Raw genomic sequence first — 27585 nt, 5'->3', positions numbered from 1 at the left:
GCCTCGCTGGTGGCCTTCAACACCAAATATGGGTCTCCACACGCTACCTCCCTCTACACCTCCTTACTCGATGTGTAGGATGCTCGACATGCCCGATGCAAGCAGCGGAGCCATGTGCGTATACGTGGCCAACAGCGATGTCAGCGGCACGTACTTTGCCCAGCCAGCCCCCGGCGCCGTCGCGTCAACGACGTCGGATCCGTCCTATCAGCAGGTAGCACTTGTATCCAAGCACCGACCGATCCACCGGACGCGTCTCTAGTCGCTCGTGGTGCAGTCGACGTCAACGGTGTTTTCCACAATTTACCGCCAAGGAGACTTTGTGCAGGTTGGTCTAAAACCTGTGTTTTTGAGTTGCAACCATTCTCGCGCAGGCCTACATCAACGGATCGACTGCGACGCCGAACGGCAACGGGTTTCTCATGCTCCCAGCCGCGTCGCTGAGCTCGTCGACGTGCTTCTCCGTCAATCCGATTGCGTATACCGTGGGGGGTGGCACCGAAACCTCGCGCTGTCGCCTGTCCGTCACCAACCTCACTGCGTCGTGCACGGCGCTGGGCATGTCGCCCTTTGTTCAAAGCCTCTCGGTGGCGACAACCCCGCGTGCCACGACGCTAGTGGCCGTGACACTTGTGCGTGGCCATGGCATCGATCCCAACAGTCGTTGACCAGCATCCTGTAGACCGAAGTGAAGCTGCAAACGGCGACTGACGTGGTCGACGTGACGCGGAATGCATCGGCGTGTGTGCCGTCTGTCGACGCGAAAGTGTGCACAAATGTCTTGCAAGAGGTGCGCATGGAAGCGTCGATGTGGATGCTTGGAACCGACGTGGCGTTGTCGTAGCTCACGTACACGATCACGCACGACGGCAACGGCACGATCCTCAGTGTCCAAGCGTCTGTGGTCCTTGGCTCGGTGCCGTTGACTGCGACGTCGCTACCCCAAACATTCCACGTCCAGTTCGTCAGCACGAGCTCCGTGCTGCGATCGCAAGCCTTGGCCAACTTGATCTCGTACGAACGGTCCGGGAACCCCGGGTACCTCGACCACTTGCCTCTGCGCGCCGGTGTTCTTCGCGCCAATGGCTCGGTGCAAGCCATCGCGGAGAGTACCGGTGGTTTTCCACTACTGCAAGCCGGTCCGTGCGCCAATGGCTCGGCGAGTGGCGCCAAATTTGGCCGCGACATGCTCGTCTCGTGCTCTCTACGGCTGTCGCTGACCGATTTCAAAGCGTTTTGTCTCTCGAGCGCGGTGCCACCGGCGCTGCAGGTGACCACAACGCACGTCGCCGCCTACGGCAACGCCGATCCGTTCAAGGTCAGCGACTGGGTGGCCGTCACAGCACCGGCCAATGCAACGTCCGGTGGCGTCTACTCCAACGGCGTGTGCACCAACCTCGTACCGAGTTCTTGTCCTGCTGCACGGTCGTACCGTATGTTCTGATACAAATATTGTGCGTAGATCACAAGCGCCCACATCTTCGTCTCGTATGCCATGACGGGCGACGTGCAAGCGCCGCAGCGCAAGGTCACGTCGGTTCTCGTGAGCTACGCCAAAGAGAACGTGGCGTTTCCACTCTTCAAGGCCTCGGACACCATGTCCCTTCTGCTATCGACGACGCTGACGTTTCGAGAGGTGGCGTCGGCAGTGCCAACGGACCTCATTTTACCGGCGCCCGACATTTGGTTTACGCTGCCCAGCGACGTCTTCTATCCGTTCTTGCTCTCGTCGCCCGCGAGCCGTCTCGACGTCAACGTGCCTAGCCTCGTCCTCGCACTTGTATGTTGGATGCGCTAAGCTTCCGTCCGATGGACCTGCCCAGCGTCACTACTTGGCAGGATGGATAGAAAGTCTTCATTCACGCAAGCCCCCATCATCCTACCAGCATCTTACTTGCTTTTGCCCAAATCTCATTTTGACTTTTGAGAGAAGTCACAAAATGCACCCAGCAACATCGCCGAGCAGCGCTCGAGGCGAGGACCAACGCAGAGTCGATTTGGATCAGACGCCTCGACAGGCTGCGACCCTCCACGCTGTTGCGTGCACAGGGTCTTTCAAACGCGCTTGTCGATTCACGAGTGTCACTTTTTGTTGTTGTAACTACACGCGTACGCTTCGTGCTCAAACCGGTCCTTCTCACGCAACTCGGCGCCGCAGCCCAAGGTGCAGACCACGAAGCGCATCGGGCACGTGGCTTCGTGCGCCTTGAGGTGGCGCGCCACGAGGTGCTCGTTGCAGCCCAGTGGGCACCAGATCGTTCGGTACTTGCATTCGAACGCTTCGTGCTGCGTCTTTTCATGGGCCAGCAGCGGTGTCTTCATGCAGCCGTCCTGTCGAAAGACGCACTCGACCGGCCGCATGCGGCACTTTGCTGTCTTGTGGGTCGTCATATCGAGCGCGAGGATACCGCCGTCACCACACGCACCACAGGCCTGGATGCGATGCAGACACTCGGTGCGCTGGTGGAGCTCCAAGAGGGTTGCGACAATGCCTTGCGTGCCACACCACTCACACGGCACGGTGCGCTTGGTGCAGAGACTACTGACGTGTTCGACCATGTCGCACTCCCGGACGCGCCGTCCGCAGCCGATGGTGCATGGCACGAACCGGTAGGTACACTCGCTCAGGTGACTGTCGACGTCGATGGCGCGGACCGTTTGGCCGCAGCGATTCGGACACACCATCGGGCGGAAGTCGCAGATCTGTTCGTGGTCGGCTTGCGTCTCGGGTGTTGTGCCGTCGACGCATGCAAAGACACACGGAATCGATCGCTTGACGCAGACGTCGGCTTCGTGTGACGTGCGGTCGCAAAGCCGCACAAAGCCACAACCGAGGCGACAGCGCACGTCGCGGCAGTCGCACTCAAACTTGACATGATTGCTCACATCGAGGGCCCGGAGCTCATTCGCGCAGAGCGGACATGGGACCAAGCGAAGACGACAACACTTTGTGTGGGCCTCGAGCTTGTGCGCGAGGCTGCCTTCGCCACAGAGCGGACAGGCGACCGTGCGATGCATGCAGTCGTGCTGCGTGTGCTGGCGCAGGGCACTTGCAGCGACCATCATGTCACACTTGGGATTCGTGCAGGGTAGCGGCCGGTGGGGGCACTCCCGTGCCACGTGGTCGGCCACCTCTTGGCTCCAAAGATCCGGCTGGTCGCAGCCGAGCGGACAGGCAAGAACGCGTTTAGGACACGCGTGCAGCTCGTGTTCTACATGCTGCATTGGTTCCAATCTAGAAGAAGAAAGAAGGCATCTCGACCTTGCAAGGGGTTTCGCATAGCAACGACAAGTCCTTGCCCGGCCTCGACGACGGGCGCCGTGCGTAACTCGACAAAGCCACATCCCCACCGGCAGAGTCCGTACACCGCCAACCGATCGTAGATCTCGAGCGTCTGGTGCATGTCGGCAGCAGCGGCCGAGAGGAGCCCCAGCATGGTTTCATTGCGTCGCTCGGTGGCAAATGTAAACGCCGATCGGCCGTGGACGTCCTACGCATCATTCTCGCACGATATGTCGCCTACTACTCAAGGCACCTTGAGGTGAACGCTGGCCTTTTGCTCGAGCAAGAAGCGCACAAAGTCGTGCTTGTTGTTTCGTGCCGCGTGCATGAGCGCGGTCAGGCCAAAGCGCGGGTCTTGAATGTTGACGTCAGCCCCGCGGTCCACCTAGTCGCCACGCGCGTCTGTGAACCTATTGGATCGTTTCGCGTACAAGGCTGCGGCCGCACATGGTCGTGCCGTAATGCGCTGCGACCGAGAGCGCCGTGTGACAAAACGAGCCATCGAGCGACGTGCTGATAACGTTGGGCGACGGCCGGCCCATCTTGCGATCCAGAAGAAACTCGACCACGAGGACGACGGCGCCGTCCTTGTTTGTAAGGAAACGCTCTTCGCTGGCCGCCTACGACACCGCCCGTGCCATCTCGCATGTGCTTGTCGACGTATGTACCTGCATGAGGAGCGTCATGCCCGCGGGTGTCGCGTAATCCGGGAACGCACCAACGTCCAAGAGCGCACTGGCCGCGACATAGTCTTTGGCCAAGATGGCCGCTTCGAGCTGGTCGTGCAGGTGGCGCATGTGCCGCGTCTGGCGCAAGATCGTCTTGCGATTCATTTGCTCGAGACGCGTCGCGTGCTGGTGCTCGTGGCTTGCGACGACGATGGCCGCCACTTCGTTGATCGTTGCGTCATAGATCGACGAACCATTGCGGTCCCAGCCACGCCCGTCACGGTACGGCATGTAGGCGAAGCGCGATTGCCCCAAGCGGCACGACTCGTCGAGCGACAAGCGCGACGGTGGCAGCACCACTTGCCACGCGTGCAGGCCCACGTCTTTGCGGCGCGACGGACCAAAGGCGATTTGGCCTGGCATCATGGCTGTCGGCTCGACGTACGTGGTCTGCCACACGGGCGCGTGCCCGACGTCGACCAGCAGCGGCAACACGTCCGTGTGTCCATTGTACGCGGCTTCGTGCAGCGGCACGCGCTGCGTTTGCCGGCAGCGTCGAAGCGCCTTGTAGATCGGGCGCATGGTCATGTACCGCACAATGCGAAAGACTTCGGCGTCGCGCGTCGCATCCGCGTACGTGGCTTGCTGCACGTAAAAGCGCACGGCGGTTTGAAGCAACTTGGCGGCCAACGACCGCTCCGTGTCCTAGACGATCACGTGTGAGGATGATCTGTCATGATGACATGCCACGTCGTACCGAGTGCCCGCTGTTGGCGCCGCGGCTCAGAAGAATTCGCACGGCGCGCTCGTTGCCGACCGCCGCCGCGTAGCTCAGTGGCGTGTGTCCGTTCAAACTCGTAAACGCCAAGAGCTCGCACACAAGGACGCGACGCGTCTTGAGGTGAAAATCGGCCTCGGCGCGCTGCTCGATGACAACGACGCGATCCAGCTCCTCTTGGCGCGACGGCAAGCACCGATGGGCCGTCTTCATCTCAAAGCTGGCCGTCGCCAACTCGACATCGAGCTGCTGGATCTCGGCAAGGACGCTTTCGCGTCGTTCTTGAAGCACTTTGGCTTCGGCGCGCGCCTTTTGGTTGATCTCGACACCTTTGACCCACGTGCCGAGCGCATCGACCGTCGAATTGGTGATCGCATTGCGACGGCCGTGGCGCTGCTTGGGTACGGCCGGCGCGGCGTCGAGCGCATCAGGTACGGCCAACTCGGCGGCACCAATCTCCCGAAACGCGTCATGCTTCAAGCATTCGCGCCGAACCTTGAAAAGCACGTCGGGCTCGATCGCGAGCTCGCGGATATCAAGAAGACGCCGTAAGAAGCCGCGGTCCATGAGCATGGCTTGCGCTGTCTCCCACCACTCGTGCGTGGAGAACGCGCCCGTTTCGTTGAGTCGCTTGGGTTTGGGAAGAATGCCCTGGAAGAGCGCCATGGCTTTGAGCACGACCACGATGTCCTCCGGTGGGTTGGGCCGACTGATGATGTTGATGATGTCTTGCGCGGTGATTTTCCGGACAATGTCGCGGACCGTGGTTTCCGTGTGCACGCGGACAGCATCGAGCTTGGTTTCCTTGGTTTGCACCTGGGCGAGCTGGCCTTTGTTGTACTCCATCGAGTCGAGGAGGTGCACGACGCGCATCTGCTTGGCTTCCGTATCGGCGATCGTCGCGTTCATGATCGCAATGTGTTCGGTCAAGTCGGCGCGGGCGCGGGCGAGGACGTCTCGACTCGCTTCGAGCTCCCGCGCCAAGTGCCACCCATGGCTGTCGCGGTACGTCATTTCGCCACCCGCGACGACTTCTTCGATCGTGTCATAGTCCGACGCGCCAATCGCTACAAAGAGCCGGCGCTGATCCTACGGTTTCCTATATCGACATGTCACGCTGAGAGAGCAACCCACCTGCTCCAGTTTCGCACGCTTGGCGAGGACGTCCAAGATGGTCGCGTCACCCATTTGCTCGGCCATCGAGAGCGTCGAGAGGCCGTGCCGGTTGACATGCGACACGATCGCACGGTACTCCAGAAGAAGTGGGATCAAATGCGCCTGCTTGTTGAGAATGGCTTCGCCGAGCGGCGTGCGGCCCCGCGACGACTCGGTGTTGACGTTGGCGCCGTGCTCCAAGAGGGCACGGACGAGAAGGACATCGCCTTTGGCACATGCGAGCACGAGCGGCGTGTAGCCCGTGTCAAACTCGGCATCGACTTCGTCGCGTGCGATTTTGCTGAGGAAGCCGAGCATGACGTCCATGTCGCCGCACTTGAGCGCCCACATGAAACCATGCAGCCGGTGCTTCAAGCACGGCACGAGTCGCTCGCGCACGATCCACGCTTTGAGCGGCCTCGCACACGCAACGCTGCCCGCGCCACACGGCACCTTGCGGTGGTCGCAGCTTCGAAGATGGCCGGGGAGCTGAATACCTGGCACCTTGACGCCGCATCGGTTGGGGCACGCAACGCGACGTCGTACACAGTCGGCGTGCATGTGACGTGGCAGCTGCGACATGGCGAGCTCGAGGCCGCATTGCAGCGGACAGAACGTCGGTCGATGGATGCAGTCTTCCAGATCATGGCTGGCAACGTCGCACTCACGTAGCCGTGTGCCACATCCCTTGTGGCAAAAGAGCTGCCGCTGCGGGCAGTCCAACTTCACGTGGTGGTCAAAGATTGAACACGGAATGCTGGTCGCGCACTGCGGACATGGCACCATCCGCTAGGAACTCCACAATGTGAGCGCGAGAGTGCAGAGCATGAGGTGATGATGGCACACACGTGGGGGCACTCTTGAAGGACGTGCTTCTGGACGTTATTGACGCACAACTGCGTGCCACAACCGAGCTCGCACAAACCAAACGGTCGTTTGGGACACTCGTCGCTCTCGTGCGACGACAGATCGCAGGCAAACACTTGTGTGTGGCAGCGAGGGCATGGCACGAGACGCTTGGGGCAGACCGTGGCCTATGCGCCATGACGTGTCGATGCCTTCGCCGCCGCAACCTACCTCGTGCTCCTCAAACGACGCACGGGGAACCTGCGCGCCACACGTGAGCCGACAGTTGCGAGGAAACTGCAAGCACATCGTGCGCACGTGGCCCTCGAGGGCCTCGAGCAGACACGGCGCGTGACAGTGCGGGCAAAACCGCTGGCTACGGTGCGTTTTCATACTGCATGTCCTACATCCATCCATACCTCTTGGGGCACTCGGACTCTTCGTGCTCCAAAAGCGCTTCCATTGTCAAGGCCTTGTGGCACCCGAGACGACACACGAGCATGCGCTTCGCACACCGCTCTTTCAAGTGGTGTTCGAGCTGGAACTTGGGACAGCGCTGGCCGCACGCGTTGGGGCAAGCCACGCTGTGCAGCGGACACACGGTCGCAACGTGGTCGGGCCGCGCCGTTGCTGCCATGGACGGGCAGAGCCAGTCGGTGGCGAGTACGGCGGGGTCGAGCGCATGGTAGACACGATTGAGGTTGAGCCAAACGACGCGTCCGCGGAAGCTCACGTAGTGCTGGGTGGTCTCCGGGTCGTACTTGACCACCATGCCGAGCTCGACGCGGTCCAAGTCCCGCGCTTGGTACGCCTGTAGCAGCGACGCTTTGCGCGCCAGGAGCCACGTATGGAGGTACGCGTGCGCCTGCACAAGGGCGAAGGACGACACCTTCTCGTTGAGGTACGTGTCGAGGTGTCCAAGGCGGGCGAGAACGCCGTTGCGGGTCACGTCAACGCCCGCCACGTCGGACCGTGCCAGCGTCGTCTCGTCCGCGTCCCAGCGCGTGTCACCATAGAAGCACATTTTCTTGCCGCACATGTCTACCGTGCATCAGAGAGACAGGACGGCGTCGGCCGCTCGCCTACCATACGGGCACCGGGTGACGCGGTTCGGGCAGTCGCCGCAGTTGGGCTCGCAATGGCCGTAGATGAACTGCGCTTCCATGCGGAGGCCGCATTCCAGCGGACAGTGCTTGATCTCTTTGGGACAGTCCCACGCCAAGTGTTCATCGAGAAACGCTGCAATCTACGTCGCAACGCCTCGTGCATAGGGGCGAGGAAGGAGAGAGGACGCACGAGATCGGCCACACCGCAGCCATTCCGGCACGTGACGGTGCGAAACGGGCACGTCGTCTCTTCGTGGATGAGACGCGCCTCGGGTGGCCCGAGGACTGCGTCACAGCCATGACTGACCCAGTGGCACGGACGTTTGCGGCGACTGCAAAGGCTTTCGGCGTGGAAAGCTGTGTCTTCCGAGGCGTGGATCTCGCCGCAGCCGCCGTAGAGCTTGCATTCGACTAAGCGCTTGGGGCACACACTGCGATTGTGCTTCTTCAGGTCCTGTCCGCGCATGGGGTGTCCACAGGCGGGGCACGAGATCGTGCGCTGCGGGCACTCGCTGGCCTGCATGCCGTCGGTCATACCGGATGCTCTGACACCTTTCTGCTACCTCGTGATGGGGCCGCGCTTGCCACTGCAGCACCTTGCCGCACTCGAGACGGCACTCGACCGACCGGTAGTGGCAGTGGTCCGACTGATGCAGCTGCATGGTGTGCCACGGCAGCACGGCGGTGCATCTGTGTCGGCGGTTCGAGACAAGGTAGCATGATATACCGCAACGTACCCGAACTGGAGGTTCACGCACGTGACATCGCGGTAGGTACACGTTCGCCTCTACGCGCGAGCGTTAGCGAGGCACGTGCAGGTGCACGAACTTCATGCTCCGCGAGGTGTTGGCTCTGCATGTGCTCCTTGCACTTTTCGCAAGCGACGTCGCGAAGAGGACACTTGTGGGCTTGGTGATACCCGATGAGGTCGTGCGCGTTTGTTATGCCACAACCAAGAGCGCACGCCACGACGCGCGTCTTGGCCTCCAGAGTCTGGACATGCGTCTCGTGCGCGCGCGCCTGGTCACACGCGGCTTGGAGCAGCGCCACGACGTCGGTGTGCCCACCGGCCGCAGCATACGCCAAGGCGGACTTGCCCAAAGCTTCTCTACCATGCGCGTATGTCATGGTGACAGCTCGCAGCTCCGCGATGGACGTACTCGGCGAGAACATGGTTCAAGAAGCGCGTGTGCCACTCGCGACCTTCGTTCGAGACGTAATCGGGCTGGCTGCTTTGCGGCAGGAACACTTCGCGACACTTGCTTAGAAGGAGCGCAACCACCTGTGTCTTGCCGTTCCGAGAGGCGTGACTCAGCGCTGTCATCTTCTCCCGCGTCGCATACTCGACTTGTGCGTTGTGTTGCAAGAGCACCTGCACGGCGTTCGTGTGGCCCGAGTAGCTCGCCCTATAAAGCATGTCGACATCGCCGCACCGCCCATTGGCATACCACGTGAGCGCCGTGTGGCGCAGCTTGGTTTCATAGTCCACGAGCGCGCCGTGCTGCAGCAGACTACGCAAGACGTCCACGTCGTCGACCGATGCGGCTTTGGTCAACGCCGTCCACCCCTGCGCGCTCTCTGCGTTCACATAGTACGGCGGCCCGTGAGGGAACGCGGCCGTATACGTGTCGTGCGAGATGGCGGCCGACGCCAGAAGCGAGAGCATCTACGCCCGCATGCGATAACATATCCGCGCTACCCAGTACCTGGCTACCGTACTTGGCGCGGTGCGAACGGCGAAAACAGCGCGTGGAGCTGCGTTTTGAGCGCGTCGTTGGTCTGCGCGATCTCGTCGTGCCGCTGCGCAGCTTCTTGGTTCGCCGCCGTCACCCGGTGCGCCACGATGTGGGCTTGCACGGCCAGCTCAAGCCGACGCGCGACGCTCACGTTGTTGGTGCGTCGCGCCCAGTCGAGCGCTGTCTTGCCACTCGGATCCCGCGCGAAGATGTCGGCGCCGCGCCGGAGGAGAATGCTCACCGCGTCCGTCGTGTCGACCTCGGTCGTCGCGGCGGCCTTCATGAGCGCGGTCTTGCCGTGCCGGTTGACGGCATTGACATTGACGCCACTAGCCATCGTCAGCACGTTGGCACGATCGCCGTTGTCTACCGGTCGAGGAGCAAGTCGAGCACGTCGATTTGGTTGCGGGCGACGGCGTGTAGCAGCGGCGAGTCGCCATTCGCTGCTTCCGCGTCGACGTGGACCTCGCCCGAGTCGATCATCCAGATGACGAGCTCCATGTCGTGCCGCAGAAGCGCATCGTCAAAGCGCCGCTGGACCGCGCCGCGCTTTCGTCCCATCGACAACCGTTTTCACCGAGCGCGACCGACGATGGCGTTCAAGGACGACGTGGTCGCCTACTACCATCTCTGCGTGCCCGTCGTCATCGTACGTAGTACAACGCCCTGCTGCTGGACGCTCTGGTAAACGGCGTAGGTGGCGAGTCTCCAGCTGCAGTGTCTCTTCTTGGGCGTGTGCCCCGGCGCGCATAGCCCCCTCCTCTTTGCACCGGGTGTGCCAAGCGCGATCTTTGGCGTCTCGCTCGCGTCAGCGACGCTTCTGCTCGCACTGGCGCTGCTGCCGTCGCCGCGGCTCCTCCACGCCATCGTGTCGGCGACAGCCGCCGCGAGCCACTTTGTGCTCGCCTCTCTCTGCCTGCACATGGTCGCCACCGCCGCGTACGTGGCTGCTTCACACGGCGTGAGGCGCATCGCGTGTACTATGGTGTAGGGACGCGAGTGCCGTCGCTTGGACATCCGGGAGCTCGACGCTCCACGCGACGTTCCAATCGCCCGAGAACCTGCGCGCCGCCATGTTGGCACTGAACGGCGCTCTCGCCGGCGTCCAGCTCGTCGTCGTACTCGTCGTGAGCTGCAACATTGTCATCTACGGCGTGCAGCTCGTGTCCTACTGTCTCTCCAAGTGCACCCTCGTCGCGTAATGCTAGTATAGAACCGAAAAACAGCTAGTACGACCTAGGCATGCGCGTCGGTGGCTTGGTTGGACGACCGGAGCTCGGCGATGTCATCGAGCACGGCGCGTTCGTCCGGGCGCACATTCGAGAGCCGCCAGTTCAGCTTCCACACGTATGCGAGCCCGTTGCCGTCGCCGGCGGCCAGAAAGTTGCGCTGGCGCGGGTTGAACTCGACTGCGTACAGTGCCACCGCGCGCTGCTTGCCCTCGGGCAGCGACAAGGTCGCGACGGGGCTGAGCCGGTTCACCTGATTTCAGTCCCGTTGCAACGGCGATGTGCAGGACGTGCGCCCACCTGCAGATCGTAGACGTACGCATTGCCATCTTCGCTTGCGACGGCAAACACCAGCGGGCGCGTCTTGGACCACGCGACCGCGTACAGGTAGCTCGTGCCGACTTGAAAGACGAGCAGCGGGTCGCGCTACGCTTCCCTTGCAACCTACCGTGAAGGACGCGGTCGCACCTGGAGGTAGTGGTACAGCCGCACGCTGCCATCGGACGAGCACGAGAGGAAGAGGCTGCCGTGGAACGGCGAGAACGCCATGTCGTACACCGGACCGCCGTGCGCTTCAAAGCCAAAGTCGAGCGCGCTCGGGTACAAGGCGCCGAGGTCGGGCTTGGCGTCAAAGACGGCGCTGACGCGGACATCCCGGAGCTTCTTTTCCTTGGCATAGGCTTCGACGTGGCGTCGCAGCTCCGCCGGCTGCGGCGCCATGCTCGCGAGGCGGAGGGCGTTGTTGGACCACTTGAGCTCTATCGAGAGATGTAGAAGTGGGTTGAGAAGGGAGCGCGCCGCACCGCCTTTGGCCGTCATCTTGGTCCCCTTGTTGGCAAAGCAACGCGTCATCGACCCGGCTTCCGAGCCGATGACAAAGCTGCGGTTCGTCCGGTCGTTCGTGCGAAACGCGAGCGCGACCCCTAGAGCCGGTGGATGGATGTGTGTGATCTCTGCCCCCGCGGTCCCTACCGCCAAAGAACGACACCGGCGTGCCTTTACTCGGCTTGAGTCGCGTCTTGGCGCCCAATAGGTACCCTTCCACGGGGTAGGCGAGCTTGTCTTTGAGCTGCCACACGAGCACCTTGCCGTCGCCGCTCACACTGGCAATCTACAGGGCAATGCGTCTTCCTCCACAAAGCATGCGTGTACATTGTAATCGCGTGCGACCGGATCGTAGACCCAAGACACCTACCCCACATGACGCCATGGGCGCATCGGGTGGGACAGCTACCTTGGCAATAGGCTCGCGATGAAAGTAGTCGCCGATGCCAGACGATGCGACGAGCGTCTCTTCCAAGGACGTGTTCCAGACCAGCACTTCGCCGTTGAACGAGCCCGCGGCGATGACAGCGGGCATCGTCGGGTGGTGTGCCACGCACATGAGACCGCTCTAACCATCCTCGTCGTATACGAGGTCCACAAGAGGGTAGGCGATGCTACCGAGGTCTCGAGGACAAGGCTGGGCTTGGCCACGTTAAAGTCGGGGTGGAAGATGTTCCAAAGACAGAGCGCGGACCGGTAGTTGCACCACCCCGAGTGATCGAACCGACCGTACGCGACGGCGAGGACCGACCCCGTTGCGTTCCACGAGACGGCCGTGCACTGCAACTGAAGCGTCGAGGGGCGCCCGCCAGCACCTACTACAAAGCCAGTGAGGTGAGTGGGCCTTTCGGAAAAGCGACGACTCTCGGCCGGCGCTTTAAAGTGCGTGAAAAAGTCGAACGAGAGCGTAAAGAGGCGCGTGACGTCGGCGTCCTCCGCATCGGCCTCCTCGACCGAAAAGTCTGCGCTGCCGTCAGCGTCGGCGGATGCCGTGGAGCGACGTACCGTCAAAGGCCAGCGACTTGGCGCTTGCCTGCATCTCGCGCAGCATGAGACCACCGACGTCGTTTAGAAAGGCCTTGACTCGCGCGTCGTCGACGGCCACCTTGGTGCTCGACGACTCGATCGGCTCCGTCTGGCATGAGCTGTCAGCGGCGATCGCGGTCTGCGTGTCGGCCGAGACAAACTCGACGCCCGGCGTCTCGGAGCTCGCGTCGACGCCAACCTTCTTGACTGCTGCCTTGCTCCGGAACGAGCAGCCGCCGCCATGGCCGTCCTGGAAGCGCATGCGAGACCCTTCAAGATCGCGAACAAGCGGCAAAGTGAGTGCAGGTCCGGGGCGCGAGTGTTGGTCGTTGAAGTCGGACACGTGGCGTCCAAGGGCTCCTCGGAGGCGGCCGCACAACGCCTCCGCCACCTTGCGCTGGGGCAACCACATCCTATACCGTTAACGGGACAGTGCCCTTTGCGGACGACGGGCCATTGCAAGCGTCGGTGGTGGCATTGTATAAAAACGCGTCCATTTCAATAAAACCGGCTGTCCAACTGGCATAACCTATTTGACGTGATCGAGTAATTTGTGGCGGGCTCATCGTGGCACAATCCATTCTGTATCCGGATACAGACATTGAACGCAATCTTGTTTAAACGCGTTGAACGTTGCACGGGCTGCCCGGATACGCTGCGGGGCAAGGGGCAGCGTATCCGGATGCAAAGTGGGTTCGAAAAAGCTCATTTGACGACAACAGCAGCAGCATGGACGCGTTCGGACCCGTAGCGATCGCGACCGAGGCCACGTCCGTGTACAAGGACGAGTGCATGATCTCGTTCGACACGCCGTTCCTGCCCGGCGGCCTCTACACGAACCTCAGCAGCTTCGAGTCCTTTGGCGAGGACTGGGTCGAGCAGGACGCAGCCAAGACGGGCCAGAAGGCCTATCTGCATCAAAAGTACGTGCGCATTGGCATCGTCAAGCAGCCGCAAGGCGAGGTGACCAAGCTCGCGATCGGCGTCGAAGGCGGTTTCCAGGAAGACAAGGTCGAGATCCAGAAAACGTACACGGCGGTGCTCTTCAATGGCGCCGAGAAGACGGGGTACCAGCTCTCGGACCCGGAGCTGCCGGCGCGCGTGCGCGACGCGATCGAGGCGGTGCTCAACCACCAAGGCAACTACGTCAAGGAGCAGGTCAAGAGCTGGCAGCACGAGCTGCAAACGTCCGTGTATGCGCTCGAGCTCGTGCAACTGCCCAAGGACGACTGCAAGCTCGTGTCGCCCAACCCCGCGCATTGGGTCTGCTCGAGCGAGACGTGCGACAAGAAGGAGAACCTGTGGATGAACCTCTCAGACGGCTTTGTGGGCTGCGGGCGGCAGAACTTTGACGGCACGGGCGGCTGCGGCGAGGCGCTGCGCCACTACGAAGAGACGGGCAAGGTCTTCCCGCTCGCGGTCAAGCTGGGCACGATCACCGCGTCGGGCGGCGGCGACATCTACAGCTACCCCGAAGACGACATGGTCATGGACCCGTACCTTGCCGACCATTTGCGTCATTTCGGCATCCGCGTCGACGAGCTCACCAAGACGGACAAGACGATGAGCGAGCTCGAAGTCGAGCTCAACAAGAACTGGGATTTTGACTCGATCATGGAGGAAGGCAAGACGCTTGTGCCGATCACGGGCAAGGGTTTCATGGGGCTCACGAACCTCGGCAACAGCTGCTACGTCAACTCGGTGCTGCAGCTGCTCGTCGCGATTCCCGCTGTCCAAGCGCGGTACCTCTCGCCGTCTTTGTACACGCCCGTACCGCCATCGCCGGCCAAGGATCTCCCGTTGCAGCTCTCCAAGGTTGTTCGCGGCATCTACTCGGACCGATATATCTCGGAGGAGCTGCGCCCGCTCATGCTGCGCAGCCTCGTGGGCGAGAACCATCCCGAATTTAGCTCCAACCGGCAGCAAGATGCGATGGAGTACATCCAGCATTTTCTCGAGCTGCTCACGACGAAAGAGAAGTCGACGTCGCCGTCGCGGCTCGACGCGGGTCCGCTCGGTCGCCTCCCGACGTCGTCGCTCTTTGACTTTACCTTTGAAGACCGCCTCGAGTGTCTTGGGTCGCGCAAGGTCAAGTACGTGACCCGCCACGACAATGTGCTGCAGCTGCAAATCCCGCTCGATGCGGCCGTGAACGAGTCGGAGGTCCAGGAAAACAAGCGCCAGCGCCTCGCGAGCATCGAGAGCGAAGAGGTGCCGCAAAAGCAGATTGTGGCCGACGTGCCGTTCGCGTCCTGCCTCGACATGACGTTTGCGTCCGAGATTATCGACGGCTTCTTCTCGCCCGCGCTCGGCAAGAAGGGCCAGGCCGCCAAGTGCATTCGGTTCAAGACGTTCCCCAAGTACCTCCTCGTGCAGATGAAGCGATACTATGTCGCGGACGACTGGTCGCCCAAGAAGATGGACGTGAGCGTGCAGATGCCGCAAACGATCCGCCTCGGCGCGTACCGCAGCACGGGCCTCCAGGACAATGAAGAGCTGCTGCCGGAAGACGCCGGCGTCGTCGGCCCCGAGCCCGACATGCGCCTCGTGAGCGAGCTCATGGCCATGGGCTTTTCGGAAAATGGCTGCAAACGCGCGGCCCTCGCCACCAACAACGGGTCGGCCGAGGCGGCGATGGAGTGGATCTTTGCCCACATGGACGACGCCAACTTTAACAGCCCGCCGACGCCCAAGGCGTCGTCGGCGACGAGCGCACCGTCGACCGAGAACCTCGTGGCCATGGGGTTTACGCCGGCGCAAGCGGCCTGTGCGCTGCACCATGCAAAGAACGATGCGGACCGCGCGGCCGAGTGGCTCTTTAGCCACATGGACGACCTCGAGATGCACGTGCAGGCCTTTGAGAGCACCCAAAGCAACCCGATGGAGAGCACCAACTGCGACGAGTACGAGCTCTTGGGCTTTGTGAGTCACATGGGCCCCAACACCCACAGCGGCCACTACGTCGCGCACATCAAGAAGGACGGCCAGTGGGTCTTCTTCAACGATGCCAAGGTGGCCGTCTCGGACACGCCGCCGTTTGGCGCCGGCTTTATCTACCTCTTTGAGCGCAAGCACTAAGACACCTCTTCCATCTCTTTATTTTTATTTTTTGTGTGTCGAGCAGCTACAACAACACAAGGAGGCTCAGAGCACGAGCAAGCCATTGAGCTGCGTCTCGTCGACAAGGTCGTCGAAGGCGTCGTCGGCCCAAAGTGCATCCGATTCGTCTCGCTCGGCACTCTGGCGTTTGCGCAGAGTCTTTTGTTTGGGGCGTTTGGGCTGCTGGGGTGGGCGCTGCTTTCGAGCGGCTACCTTGGGCTCGTCGACTTGGTTGTTGGAAGTCATGCTGCGCGGCTTGTTCGAGATCGTCTTGACACGCAAGAGCCACTTGGACGCAAGCCGACTCTGGCGCTCCTCCTTCTCCATGCCCGCCGTCTCTCGCTCGGCGATCTACGCGCACGCTAGGGTTGGGGTTCGTGGGAAGAGGGATAGGGTACCTGGCGGTCGGCGTCGGCGGCTCGCCGCGCCGCGGCGACCCGATGCCGAACGTCGGTCTTGGCGAGAACGCGACATCGCCGCTCTTCACGCTGCATGACGCTGCGCTCGAGCGCTTCTCGCTACACGCAAGGCGCGTGGTTAGCATGTCAAGACAACAAGACGATCGTCTTTGTACCTCGAGCTGCGACTGCTTGATGCGCTTTTCCATTTGCCGTTGTTTTTCTTCGCATTGTTGCTGCAGCACTTTTCGCCGCAGCGCAGCATGTGCCATCCTCCGCTTGAGTTCGTCCTCATCGGGCGAGGCGGTCGCCGACTCGGCGCGCTGGATGAGCACGGTCTGGTACGGCATCGGGCTCAGCGTCACCGCGATCGTCTTGCGGCGTTGCCGGAGCTGCTTGGGTGGCACGATGGCGCGCGCCTCCGGGACCTCGCGGCGCGCGGTCGATGGCTTGAGCAGGCTCGGAAGCACGACTTTGTTCATAGGGCTGCCCGGTAGCTCGGCATAATCCAGTATGGCAGCTGTGGTCGGTATCTCGCGCTTTCCTGGGGTCCACGGCGATGGCAGCGGGCGCGGCGATGGCGCAACGACAGTGTCAGGCTCGTCGACTTGAGGCTCTGCAGGTGGAAGCAGGCGACGCACGACGAACCCGCGGTAGAGCGCTTGGAACCGAATGACAGCGTCGACAACGTCCAAGAAGGTCTCACGGACGACATACATGCGGTACACGCTTTGAATCTTCGTCGCCGCCACTTGCCGCTGCTGCCAGTGCGCCTGCCGCGCGAGCTTCGCGCCTTGCAAGGCGCGGTAGCAGCGCCACGCTGTCTGGAGGCAACGCGCCGCCAGGTGTCGCCGCCGATGCCGCACGTGGTGCACAAGTGCGTGCGTGATCGTGGCGGCCGCGGTCGCGCGCACGTGTCGTGCGGCGATCGAGAGGCGCATGCGCCAGACGCTCGCGATGGTTGTCGCGGCCACGGCCTGTCGTCGATGCCGTCGCTCTAGAAAGCGCCGCGCCGCGGCTTGCAGCACGGCCGCCGCATTGTGGCAGCGCGCTTCGACGCGTTTGGCCTCGCGAAGCTTTTTCCGCTGGATGGTCTTCTTCGCGTCTTGAATCTTTTGAATCTGCATGCGTTCGATCATGATATGCGTCGCAGAGCTCGTCGCACCTCGAGGTCGATCTTGAGCCGCTGGCGCTCGATCGCGTCCTCTTGGGCCTGGAGCTTGCGCTCGGCGCGGACGCGGGCCGCTGTCGCTGCGTTGAGCGTCGTGTCTTCGTAGAGAGCGCCAATGTACTGGCGCGAGAACTTGGACGAGATGCCTACGCTCCTTTGCTTCTGGATCCAAAAGGCCACAACGCACCGGCATCAAACATCGACTTGGCCGGGCGTCGGTCCATGCTGCTGCTGCTCTCGGGCCTCGCTATTAATAAACGCCTCGCGAGCGTTGACTTGGCACCAGCAAGCGTTCGCTCGACTTGCATCGGATCAGGATTGTCCTTTCTGCACGTCAGCCAGACAAAGTTAACAGTCGCGTCGATGCATCCACTTTATTCAGGCAAAATATATGCTACTAGTACGGAAAATGGATGACAGACTTGGTCATAAGCGCAGTCGGGACCGATTCGGCGTTGACCCGATGCGTACAATCGAGCGCGGTGCCACCAAGTCGGAGCTCTCGAGGGGCGTGAGTGGCTTCATCGAGTCCCGCCGCTTCTTGGTTTTGCCACCGTCCTTGGCAAAGAGACTCGTGCCGAGCGTCATCGAGCCAATGTGCACGGTGAGCGCCGACTCCATTTCCGGCGGCGACTTGCCCGACCAGACGCGCTCCCACGCCTCGAGCGCGTGCACGTGGGATGGCGCGAGCGAGCCCGGGCGCACGAGGCGTATCCATGCAATCGCTTGGCGCGCCGAGAAGCCGTAGGTGCGCATGAGGAAGCCGCCGACGCACGTCTGCGACCGGTGCAAGCCCGAGCTGCAGTGGATCGCGACCGTGCCGTGACTGCTCTCGACCGCCTCGAGGAACCGGTTGAAGAGCGAGTCCCACGACTCGCCTTCGCACGTCATGTCGAGGTACTGCTCGACGCCGACAACGTCGACGCACGTCGGCCGCTCCAGCGCAATCACGACGCGAGTATTGTGCTTTTGAAAATAGGGAACGTACGGGCTTAACGCGGGCGACGACGGCTGGAAGACGGCCAGTTTCTTGCACGACCACGTGATGGCGCCATTCGCAGCGCTCGCGCAGCGCTCGTACTCGTCGACATCGAGGCTCGCCGAGACAAAGCCGAGACTGGCCGCCTTCTCGAGGCCCCGTAGCCAGTCGAGCGCATGCAGTGGAAACGTTGGCGTCGACGAAAACGGGTCGGGCGGCAAGTGCAAATGGTCGAATGGCGCGTGGGCGACGGCCGCCGTCGCGCTGTGATACAGGACGCGCCACGCTCCGATGATGCAAATGGCCATGGCCCGGCGCGCCTGCGCGTCGACCATCAGCGAAATGCAGAGCGAGTGGTCGCGTGGCAGCGCCTTGGATGCCGTGTCGACAGCGCCAGCGGTGCGCACCACGTAGCTAAGGCTCAGCGAATTAGGGAGCTGGAGCTCGTACGGCACGAGGCGGCGCAACGGCCACCACGACGCCGGCGGCCGCTGCCGCCACTCGACGTACACGACGCGGTCGCACACGTGGACGCGCTGGCTCCACGCCGTGGCCAGCATCAACGACGGGTTGCGAAACGTCCCCATCTATTTCAAACCCCAAGCGAGGGCTAGGGTTTCTACGCCCTCGCTCGACGAGGGTCCTGCAGTGCAAGCAATCGATGAGCGTGAGGTGTCGTTGGTGCGGGAATGTCGTGGCTCGTGAACGCCTCGGAGGTCCAGATACAGATGGCACTCAGTCGACCACCTTTTGTCCAGTCCTTCCTGCTTTCGCACACACGAGGTGCAGAAGTCGAGCCCCGCAGGTGCTGTCCCTTTCGTCTCTTTCCCATTGGCGTTGGCATCGGAACCATCAAGCGTTGTTCTTGGCACGGAGCTCGGGTGACAAGGACGCCGTGGACCAGTCCGCAGTGTAGGGTGGCGGCGCCAGTGGCACGGTGCTGCGCGCTGCAACCTCCGAACCTCCGAACCTCCAACACGACTACTTCGCGCATTAACGCAACGGGAATCGCCTTCAACGGCCGCCTACCGTATGAACGTCATGAACGAAGGTGGTACCAGCATCCAAACCGTTCGGACAGTCAGTTTTGTGAGACTAGCGCGGTCATGCACCCTGCCTGCGATGGTGGAAGCGAGCCACTCGTACACTAGCGGGGTATGCTGGCGTGTGGTGGACCTCATTCCGATTCCGTGCCACCGATCATTTTCTGTTGGCTATTAGAAGCGGTGGCGTCATGGTGCTGTTGTTTTTACTAATAGTCTGTCGGTGGCTCTCAGCACCTCCCGGGAACAGTGAGGACTCAAAGGACGGGCGCGTAATTGCCATCGATCAACTCAACTCGTCGCTCGCAGCTCAGTCCTGGGACACTGCGGCCATCTCTGAAGTCACCTTCGGACTTCGGAATTCGCAGCTCTTCAGATTACGCGCTTTTGGCCAATCACGGCAGAGGGACGCATAACACATCAGTCGCATGGCCTCGACAGCGACGTCCGCGCTCGAGGCGCAGCGCCGCCGGCTCCTCGCCGAGCGCGACAAGATGCGCTCCAAGGCCAAGCCGCGCGCGACCTCGTCCTCGTCGGCGCCGCCGCCCTTTCTGCAGCCGCGCACGCTCTCTGCCGGCCCGCCCGGTCTCTCGATCGGCGACGCCGACGACGCGCCGTCGGTGGCCGACCTCAAATTGTTCGTCGACCACCTCTCGCCAGCGACGACGCCGAGCCATGGCATGCGCCCGCCATCCATGGCTCTTGTCGACCGCGCTGGCCATGCGTTCTGCTTTCAGCGCGATGCGTTCGTCGCGTGGGTCCTCCAGTACATGCACGCGCTTCCCGTGTCGTTGGCGGTCAAGCGGTCGCCGCCGCCGATCCTGCTCAACCATCTTGTGCGCGCACAGCTCGTCTCGGACATAAGCGACGGCTGGTACAGCCTCCGCGCGCCGCCCACAGAGGTCGCGTGCTCTATGCCGTCCAAGGCCGTCCTCGCGCAGCAGTTGCTCGAGATGGACGTCGCCAAGGAACTCGCAAGAGACATCTCAGTTGTGCTGCAGCCGCCGTCAACCACAGACGAGGCGATGCGGGACGACATGCCGCGGCTCACGTTTGGACTCTGCATTACGCTCCGCGACACGACCTGGACCATCCAGCGCTGCATTGGCCAGTTTGCCCGCATGTACGCCAAGGTAAAACAATTGTCCCTACCTCCTCTCGCATAGGACGCCGTGATCTCAAGTGCAATCCCATTAGGCGCGTGAGAGCATGGACCTGCCGCCCTTCGCGGGCGTCCGCCTCGAGCACGCACGACTCGTCGACGTCCACGACGAGCTCAACGGCATTTTGCAACGCGTCGTGCGGGCGTCTGGGCCCTGGGCGCACGCCGACTTTACGACCTTCTTTGACAATAGCCTGGGCTACCTCGCGCTCTTGACGAACACCAAAGCCTTGCACGACCGATTGGATGGGAGCGCGACAACGATCGCGGCGCTCACCGCGCAGCTCAAGCAGCTCGAAGCGACCGTGGGCCGGCAGTCGACGCTGATCCATACGCTCTCCAGCTCCAAGCCCGCGACCGCGACCAAGTCGTTTAGCGCGTTCGAGTCGGGCGCCTTTCCGTCGCTATTGCTGCCGTCGAACGGCGACACGTACTCGTCATGCGCTGTCTGGGAAAACACCACCAACGGGCTCTTCTCCGCATCCCGGCACTCGACACATGGGCCGTCGACGTCGATGGCAGCGTGTGCAGCGACCGCGGCGTGCGCGTGGGTCCCGGCCAACACGCTTCCGTGCGCCGTGGACATGCGTCTCGGACGCATCGTGTCGATGCTTGCGCCGACACCCAGCGCCGTGTGCCACCGATTCAAAGCGTGCAACGTCGTCGCGTCCATGGTCAAGCGTGTCCTGGGAGCCCAGGCGTTCGTGACGGGCGTGTCGGCGGCGCGCATGTTCTTGCCCGACTGCCAGCTCAAGATGAGTGTCTTCTTACCGCCGCCGCACAGTAGCAGTAGCAGCAATACGACGCCAAGTGACAAGCCGCTGTGGTACATGAAGCTCAACGAAGCGCTCTGCGTCGCGTCGTCGAGTGCGCCGTGCGCCGACGACCTCATGATTCGCAACGTCGAGCTGGTCCACGACACGAGTGCGCCCAAGCTCCGCTGCTGCGTCGGGAAGGTCTCGGTGCTGATCGACTATGGCGCCGTCCATGACGTGCGCAATGCGTGCTTTCTCGAAGCCATGGACCGTCTCATTGGGAAGAACCACCTCTTCAAGCGCAGTGTCCTCCTTGCGCAAGGCTGGCTCGTCTACGAGAGCGGCACGAACGTCTCGATCACCGACTACAAGCTCTCGGCGCTGCTCTCGACGCACACGGTCGCCGTCCTCATGCTCTACGTCTTCAACCTCTTCCACACGTCGCTGCACCACCCGCTCCAGGCCGTCGGTCGCTTCTTTGGCACGTACAGCTCGTTTCCGTGGGACGATTTCTGCGTCTCGATCGATGGGCCGCGCGACCTCTCGTGCCTTCTCAAGGCGCCCAAGCCGCCGTGCCACGCCCGCGATTTGCTCTTGCAGCCCGCGACGCTGCAAGAGTTTCGGTCCTGCCATCTCGCGACGACTGCGCCAGACGACTATGACGCCGAGATGCAAAACAAGATGCTGCGGTTTGAGGTACGCCGAGCCGTTCTGCTTCGACCAACGCATGCATGTACGATCGACATGTAGGTCAAGTCGTTCAACGTCATGGACCCATTGGACCCCGCTTCGAACCTCGGTGGCAACGTCACCGCAAAAGAGTACGTGATTTGTTGGGGCATTGTTGAGATATTCGAGTCAAACTGACGGACGGTATATAGAGCCACGACGATCCGCACCGCGTTCGACCAAGGCGCGAGCAAGATTCACCAAGTGCTTCTGGCGCTCAAAAAGAAATGAGCTCGTCGATCTCGACGTCGCTTGGGTCCAGCTCGAGGTCTCGTCATCAATATGGTCGTGTCGAGAGACTCATGATCTGTCGTAGTGTGTCGCTCCTCGATACGTGTTTTCCAAACATTTGGAAGCGATTTCAGTGCGGGTGGCGACCCGACAGCGCCGCGACCAACTTGGAAACGACCGACAGCGCGATCTCGAACGACGTCATGATGAGTCTCGCGTCGCTCGGCCTCGGTGCCCCCGCGACCGCGGCACCAGAGTCGGAAGAGAGCGTCGACCCGCTCTGCGGCGACGAAGATGCGCTGCGGTACCTCGCTGCTCGATCCCCGAGCTGCACGCTTACGCTCTTGCATAGGTGCCACGTGCTCATGTGCGACTTTTTGCTCAATGGGCATGTGACGCCCCACGCTGTCTTTACCAAGACGGTTGCGATTCTCAACGAGAAGGGTCCGCTGCCGATTGGCGAAATCGGCAAGTGTCTCCAGGACGCCACGGCCAACTCGACGCTCTCGGTCGCTCTCAAGGAGCAGTTTGGCGGTCTCAAAAAGTTCCTTGAGCAATACCCGGCCGACTTTCTCATTTCCGACGACCACCCGTTCAACCCCAAGGTGTACGTGCAAAGGTATGTAGTGTGGACATGCTTTGTCCATGGGTCGGATGGACGTCTTGATGTCTAGTCATCTGTTGGATGAAAACCGAGCGACGTGCGAGCAAAACAAAAAGGTGTGATCATGGACGATCCAATAATGGATACGAGCGCTCAGCGATGGCGTAGAAGCACAAGTGTTCGCGCCGAAAGAAGGCGCCAAAACCCGAAGCGCCCAAGGCCTCCAAAGTGCCGAACGCGAGTGCGCCCGTGTTTGTACCGTCGGGTGTCGAGTCGAGTCTCAAGCTCGAGTCGCCCGCCTTTGTGCCCAAGCAACAGCCATCGGTTGGCCTCTCGCGGTAAACCACGACGACAACGAGTAGAGACATGGGTGCACAACGACTCTGATAGCACAGCCTTATTTAATATAAACCACAGCTGTCGCTTGCCGATGTAGTGCGCCTTCAAGAGTTCGACCGACGCCACCGGCTAGGAAATCAGGTACTTTACGTTTGCCCTTGGCAGGGTCACCTAGCCCCTGGTGCCGCGGAAGGTCGTGTGGTGCACATACTCGGGCATGCAGTCATGGGAAGCGAATACGTTGGAGCTAGAGCATAATAGTCAGCGCAGCAGTGCCGTTAGGGACAGCGTGGCTACTCGTGCCACCGTCGACGAGGACTCGCAAGACGAGGGCGCGCGTTTATACTCCCGACACCTAACCGCGATCAGGAGATGGAGATAGAAAATTCCCATCTCGTGTACCATGATGATTTAATCATTATGGTTGTACTACCACCTGCTAATGCACTCCTGCGCTCCGACGGCGGTTCGCTGGCACGTGGACGTTGCGTGTAAAAGCCCCGGACAAGACTTCAAGCCCTCCGCTATCCCCCACGTGGCACCGGCGACGATGGCTGCCGTCCGACGGTATAGTTTCAACCAATCACAGCGCGACCTCTGCCGCGATTGGTCGATTGGTGGTTGGTCCAATCGAAAAATCAACCGGTATGGTCAAGAAGCGTGTCCTGTCGCCGGCGCCGCTGCTGGACCCGAAGCTGCTGCCCGAGTTCCTCGAGGCCCATGGCATGAAGCAGGTGCATGCGCAGAAGATCTGGAAGTACATTGCGTCGCAGGTCCAGGCGCAGAACGCCAACGTCTCGATCCGCGACATCCCGCAGCTCCCGAAGGAGCTCTACCCGCTCCTCGAAGCCAACTTTCGCATCTTCTCGACGACGATCGCCGAGAAGCACGTGTCGCGCGATGGCACTGTGAAGCTCCTCGTGACGCTTCAGGATGGCCACAACGTCGAGGCCGTCATCATGAAGCACTCGGGCCGCAACACGCTCTGCGTCTCGAGCCAGGTGGGCTGTCAAATGGGCTGCACCTTTTGCGCGACGGGCACCATGGGCATCATTGCCGACTTGGCGGCCGGCGAGATCCTCGAGCAGCTCGCGCACGCGTTCTGCGTCGCGCCGATCCGCAACGTGGTGTTCATGGGCATGGGCGAGCCGCTCAACAACTACGACGCAGTCCTTGGCGCGATCAAGGCCATGACGTCTGTGTTTGGCCTCGCGCCCAAGTACATTACGCTCTCGACGGTCGGTGTCATCCACCGCATTCGCCAGCTCAAGGAGGTCGGCTTCCATCAGCATATCCGTCATCTCACATCAACTCCCGTGCGGTAGGATGCGCCGCTGGTCCGCCTTGCGCTCTCGCTGCACGCGCCGACGCAGGAGATCCGCGTCAAGATTGTACCGACGGCCAAGGCATACCCACTCGATAAGCTCATGGCAGCCATCGACGACCACCTCAAGGACCGCGAGAACCGCATGGTCATGATGGAATACATCATGCTGCGCGGCGTCAACGACGCACTCGAGACCGCGCACGACCTCGGTCGGCTGCTTGCTGGTCGGTCGGTGGTACGCACTTGGCATGCTGCTTCATCGTGATGGACATGATGGGTAGCACGTCAACTTGATCCCGTACAATGCGACCGACGTCGACGCCGAGTATCAGTCGCCGACGAAGGAAGAGATCATGGCCTTCCACGGCATCCTCCGCACGGAGTACAACATCAAGGTCACGGTGCGCGAGAACCATGGCATGGACATTGACGGCGCGTGCGGCCAGCTCGCGGTCAAGAAGCTCGACGACGCGCTCCCCAAGACCAACAAGGTAGGCGATTCTACGCGGTGGCCTCCGACGATGTATCCATGCGTGTAGAAGCCGGTCCAGCGCGATATCGAAGACCTCGGTGCCACGTCCCGTGCGCCCAAGAGCGGCGCGGGCAAGAAGGCGTCGACGCGGGGCATTCCAACGCCGCCGGCCACCAACGGCGTCCCGACGTCGCTCCTTGTGGCCGCCGCCGCCTTGGTGCTGCTGCCAGCGGTCGCGTACGTGCTGCGCAAGCGGCTGTAAATGCTCCTTGAATACTACACTATCATGCGCATGGATAAATATCGACCTGTCTGCGTGGCGAGTTGATGCGCAAAGATACCCAACTTCAAACCGACACGGAAAGGCCAGCCTCAAAATCTCATCCGTGATTGGCTAAAATACCGTCGTGTCAACAGCTCGCGCGTGAGGCCATTGGCTGAAATGCAGATCTTATTGTGGTTGCCCGCCATCACCCAGGTAAGGAGCGACGACGATGAGCAGCGAGCGCCAACACTTACTCTCGTCGCCCGCCATGCACAAGTACCATCTTGCGCCGCCGCTATGGTTCGCCTTCAGCCTCATCGGCGGCATGATCTACGGCTACAACGTCAGGTAGACGCGCCACATTCTCTTCCAACGCTCCAGCCCGCCATGGAATAGCATTGCGCCGTCGCTGCCCTACATCGCCGACAGCCTCGTATGCACCATGCCATGTCGACCGGCCGCTCATATGTCCTCTCTTATAGAACCTCTCGACGTCGCATCAAGAGATGGCGAGTGCATCCGCGACGCTGAGTGACGCGGCCGCCATGCTGATCGGCGGGCGGCTCGCCGACAGCTTTGGCCGGCGCAAGGTCGCCCTGCTCGCGTGCGCCATGACGATGCTTGGCGCCATCGGGTCGGCTGCGTGGCACAGCAACTTTGGCGCGTTCCTCTTTTGGCGGCTGTGCACCGGCGTTGGCAACGGGCTCTCGATCCTGATTTTGCCCATGTACATTGCCGAGGGCACGGACACGGCGACGCGTGGCATGGCCGTCGCCTTTTATCAGCTCGGGTAAGCGCTGCTTCCTCTTGTATCGTCGTCTCGACTCCTATCGCTAGCGTGCTCTCGGGCACCGTGCTGCCGTACGTTGTGATTTTGCTCTCGGAGAGCTGGCTCCTCACGATGCTGCTGGGCTGTCTGCCTGCGGCCTGCATTGCGACCAGCTTTCTCACAGGCCTCTTCAAGGAGAGCCAGGCGTGGCGCGGCTACAAGAACGACCTCGCCGCGACGACTGCGCTCGAGGCGCGATTGGACGCCGACGATGCGACGCCGCTGACGCCGGATGTCGGGAGCCCGCACTCGGTGCGGGAGCTCTGGATTGGTATCCTCCTCGCGTACTCCAACAACTCGATCGACGCGTCGCTTTTTACGGGCCGCAAATTGTGTCGAAATCGTCATCGTCGTTCTCGCGCCATGACTCGAACGTCGTGGGCATGGGCTTTTGCCTCCTCTCGGTGCTGGCAGTCGTTGTCGCCATGGTGTTCCTCGTCACCAAGTACTCGCGGCGCCAGATCTACCTCGTGACCCACACGGTCGTCGTCGTCGCCTTCCTCGCGTGCTTTGTGCTCTTTGAATTTGTGCCCGCGATCGACACGCCGCACTCGGCGGCCTCGAACGTGCTCATTCTAGCACTCGCGATGCTCGTCGTCTTTCAAACGTGCGGCCCGGGCCTCCTCTTTGTCCTGATTGTGTCCGAGATGTTTGGCCACGGCGCAGTCCGCGCGCGCTACATGAGCTACTGCACGTTTGCCATGTCGGCGTTCTCGCTGCTCATCAACGGCACCATGCTCTCGCTCTTTGAGGGCATTGGTGTCGGCGCGACCTTTGGTGGCTACGGCTTGACGTATGCGATCTGCTTGGTCGTCTTTTACAAGTGGCTGCCCGAGACTAAGACACGTGGCATCATGGAGCACCCGTAATAACGCCACGAGACTCGGGACGCGTGCTTGTCCCGATATCGTGTTTGTGGTTTTCGTGGTTGTTGGATGGTTGGATGTTGGATTGTTGGATTATTGGATGGTTGGATTATTGGATAGTCGGATAGACGGATAGTCGGATGGAGGTTGTCGAGAGGCTCGAGGTTCTCGCACCGCTAGCGCAGTTGGAATGACACGCCGCCCGGGGGCGCGCCAGGCGGCACTTTGCCGCAGACCGTGCACAGCGTCCCGTTCTTGGTCATCGCCACGTTGTCCCAGCCGTCGGCGATGCGCCGCGGGCACGCCGCGCACTTGCCGGTGAGCATGCTGCCTTTGGGAATGTCGGACGCGAGCATCGGCGTCGCGTTGAAGCCGTTGGTCGCATACCAGCTCCGCCCGCCGCCGCCGCCGCCGCGCGGGTCCGACCGGTTCTCGCGCTGCTTGACGCACTCCATGTGCGGGCACGTGCGCCAGTCCGGGTGTCTGTGGCCCTGCGTCTTGTGGTAGCCACACGTCGTGTACCTACGTTGCAGTATTAAAGTGTGAAGGCGGCAAAACGAGGGAAGGGAATTTACTTTCCGTGGGTTCGCATGGATAGTTTGGTATTATAGCTTCTCTTAATATATGATGCAAATTGAGACAATTGTCGTTTTTTCCAGTTTAT

General features: G+C 61.6%; 12 protein-coding genes across 12 annotated transcripts; 7 read left to right on the top strand and 5 right to left on the bottom strand.

The window, feature by feature from the left end:
* Positions 1–10: 10 nt before the first annotated feature.
* SPRG_04753 (hypothetical protein) lies at positions 11–1908 on the top strand. The gene is made up of 7 exons (XM_012343159.1): positions 11–32; positions 79–214; positions 263–328; positions 375–632; positions 683–790; positions 845–1399; positions 1463–1908. Exons 2-7 carry the CDS (start codon positions 80–82, stop codon positions 1796–1798), a joined length of 1458 nt encoding a protein of 485 aa, XP_012198549.1. The 5' UTR covers positions 11–32; position 79; the 3' UTR covers positions 1799–1908.
* A 174-nt stretch (positions 1909–2082) lies between these two features.
* On the bottom strand, positions 2083–10133 carry SPRG_04752 (hypothetical protein; the record flags this gene model as incomplete). The annotated part of the gene is made up of 19 exons (XM_012343158.1): positions 2083–3212; positions 3263–3491; positions 3537–3668; positions 3715–3903; positions 3952–4656; positions 4709–5818; positions 5864–6673; positions 6733–6918; positions 6962–7106; positions 7150–7771; positions 7817–7976; positions 8027–8353; positions 8400–8526; positions 8574–8623; positions 8665–8944; positions 8997–9242; positions 9285–9502; positions 9556–9901; positions 9943–10133. 19 exons carry the CDS (start codon positions 10131–10133, stop codon positions 2083–2085), a joined length of 7203 nt encoding a protein of 2400 aa, XP_012198548.1.
* Positions 10134–10147: 14 nt separating this feature from the next.
* SPRG_04751 (hypothetical protein) lies at positions 10148–10800 on the top strand. Its single transcript, XM_012343157.1, has 3 exons — positions 10148–10221; positions 10270–10511; positions 10564–10800. Exons 1-3 carry the CDS (start codon positions 10165–10167, stop codon positions 10772–10774), a joined length of 510 nt encoding a protein of 169 aa, XP_012198547.1. The 5' UTR covers positions 10148–10164; the 3' UTR covers positions 10775–10800.
* SPRG_04750 (hypothetical protein) lies at positions 10750–12932 on the bottom strand. Its single transcript, XM_012343156.1, has 10 exons — positions 12632–12932; positions 12490–12588; positions 12245–12444; positions 12036–12194; positions 11954–11992; positions 11774–11912; positions 11605–11724; positions 11270–11559; positions 11102–11227; positions 10750–11054 (listed from the first exon to the last, which is right to left on the bottom strand). The coding sequence occupies exons 1-10, from the start codon at positions 12912–12914 to the stop codon at positions 10809–10811; spliced, it is 1701 nt and encodes a 566-aa protein (XP_012198546.1). The 5' UTR covers positions 12915–12932; the 3' UTR covers positions 10750–10808.
* Positions 12933–13364: 432 nt separating this feature from the next.
* Positions 13365–15745, top strand: SPRG_04749 (hypothetical protein). The gene has a single exon (XM_012343155.1). It carries the CDS (start codon positions 13382–13384, stop codon positions 15728–15730), a length of 2349 nt encoding a protein of 782 aa, XP_012198545.1. The 5' UTR covers positions 13365–13381; the 3' UTR covers positions 15731–15745.
* A 45-nt stretch (positions 15746–15790) lies between these two features.
* Positions 15791–17550, bottom strand: SPRG_04748 (hypothetical protein). The gene is made up of 5 exons (XM_012343154.1): positions 17508–17550; positions 17315–17466; positions 16326–17270; positions 16150–16269; positions 15791–16102 (listed from the first exon to the last, which is right to left on the bottom strand). Exons 1-5 carry the CDS (start codon positions 17542–17544, stop codon positions 15797–15799), a joined length of 1560 nt encoding a protein of 519 aa, XP_012198544.1. The 5' UTR covers positions 17545–17550; the 3' UTR covers positions 15791–15796.
* A 172-nt stretch (positions 17551–17722) lies between these two features.
* SPRG_04747 (hypothetical protein) lies at positions 17723–18886 on the bottom strand (the record flags this gene model as incomplete). The annotated part of the gene is made up of 1 exon (XM_012343153.1): positions 17723–18886. One exon carries the CDS (start codon positions 18884–18886, stop codon positions 17747–17749), a length of 1140 nt encoding a protein of 379 aa, XP_012198543.1. The 3' UTR covers positions 17723–17746.
* An 865-nt stretch (positions 18887–19751) lies between these two features.
* SPRG_04746 (hypothetical protein) lies at positions 19752–22126 on the top strand (the record flags this gene model as incomplete). The annotated part of the gene is made up of 3 exons (XM_012343152.1): positions 19752–20475; positions 20540–21955; positions 22010–22126. The coding sequence occupies exons 1-3, from the start codon at positions 19771–19773 to the stop codon at positions 22124–22126; spliced, it is 2238 nt and encodes a 745-aa protein (XP_012198542.1). The 5' UTR covers positions 19752–19770.
* Positions 22127–22173: 47 nt separating this feature from the next.
* On the top strand, positions 22174–23254 carry SPRG_04745 (hypothetical protein). The gene is made up of 5 exons (XM_012343151.1): positions 22174–22256; positions 22305–22523; positions 22572–22838; positions 22894–22939; positions 22992–23254. Exons 1-5 carry the CDS (start codon positions 22216–22218, stop codon positions 23163–23165), a joined length of 747 nt encoding a protein of 248 aa, XP_012198541.1. The 5' UTR covers positions 22174–22215; the 3' UTR covers positions 23166–23254.
* A 549-nt stretch (positions 23255–23803) lies between these two features.
* Positions 23804–25260, top strand: SPRG_04744 (cfr family radical SAM enzyme). The gene is made up of 4 exons (XM_012343150.1): positions 23804–24436; positions 24488–24724; positions 24771–24980; positions 25029–25260. Exons 1-4 carry the CDS (start codon positions 23810–23812, stop codon positions 25221–25223), a joined length of 1269 nt encoding a protein of 422 aa, XP_012198540.1. The 5' UTR covers positions 23804–23809; the 3' UTR covers positions 25224–25260.
* A 195-nt stretch (positions 25261–25455) lies between these two features.
* SPRG_04743 (hypothetical protein) lies at positions 25456–26924 on the top strand (the record flags this gene model as incomplete). The annotated part of the gene is made up of 5 exons (XM_012343149.1): positions 25456–25574; positions 25623–25659; positions 25709–26016; positions 26064–26389; positions 26470–26924. The coding sequence occupies 5 exons, from the start codon at positions 25456–25458 to the stop codon at positions 26922–26924; spliced, it is 1245 nt and encodes a 414-aa protein (XP_012198539.1).
* A 71-nt stretch (positions 26925–26995) lies between these two features.
* Positions 26996–27376, bottom strand: SPRG_04742 (hypothetical protein; the record flags this gene model as incomplete). Its single annotated transcript, XM_012343148.1, has 2 exons — positions 26996–27248; positions 27270–27376. 2 exons carry the CDS (start codon positions 27374–27376, stop codon positions 27098–27100), a joined length of 258 nt encoding a protein of 85 aa, XP_012198538.1. The 3' UTR covers positions 26996–27097.
* Between the last annotated feature and the right edge of the window lie 209 nt (positions 27377–27585).

The sequence above is a fragment of the Saprolegnia parasitica genome (assembly GCF_000151545.1).
Source record: "Saprolegnia parasitica CBS 223.65 unplaced genomic scaffold supercont2.12, whole genome shotgun sequence".
In the NCBI taxonomy this organism is placed as follows: Eukaryota; Oomycota; class Saprolegniomycetes; order Saprolegniales; family Saprolegniaceae; genus Saprolegnia; species Saprolegnia parasitica.
The sequence above is the reverse complement of the archived record's forward strand: the minus strand, read 5'-3'. Positions and strand labels throughout refer to the sequence as shown.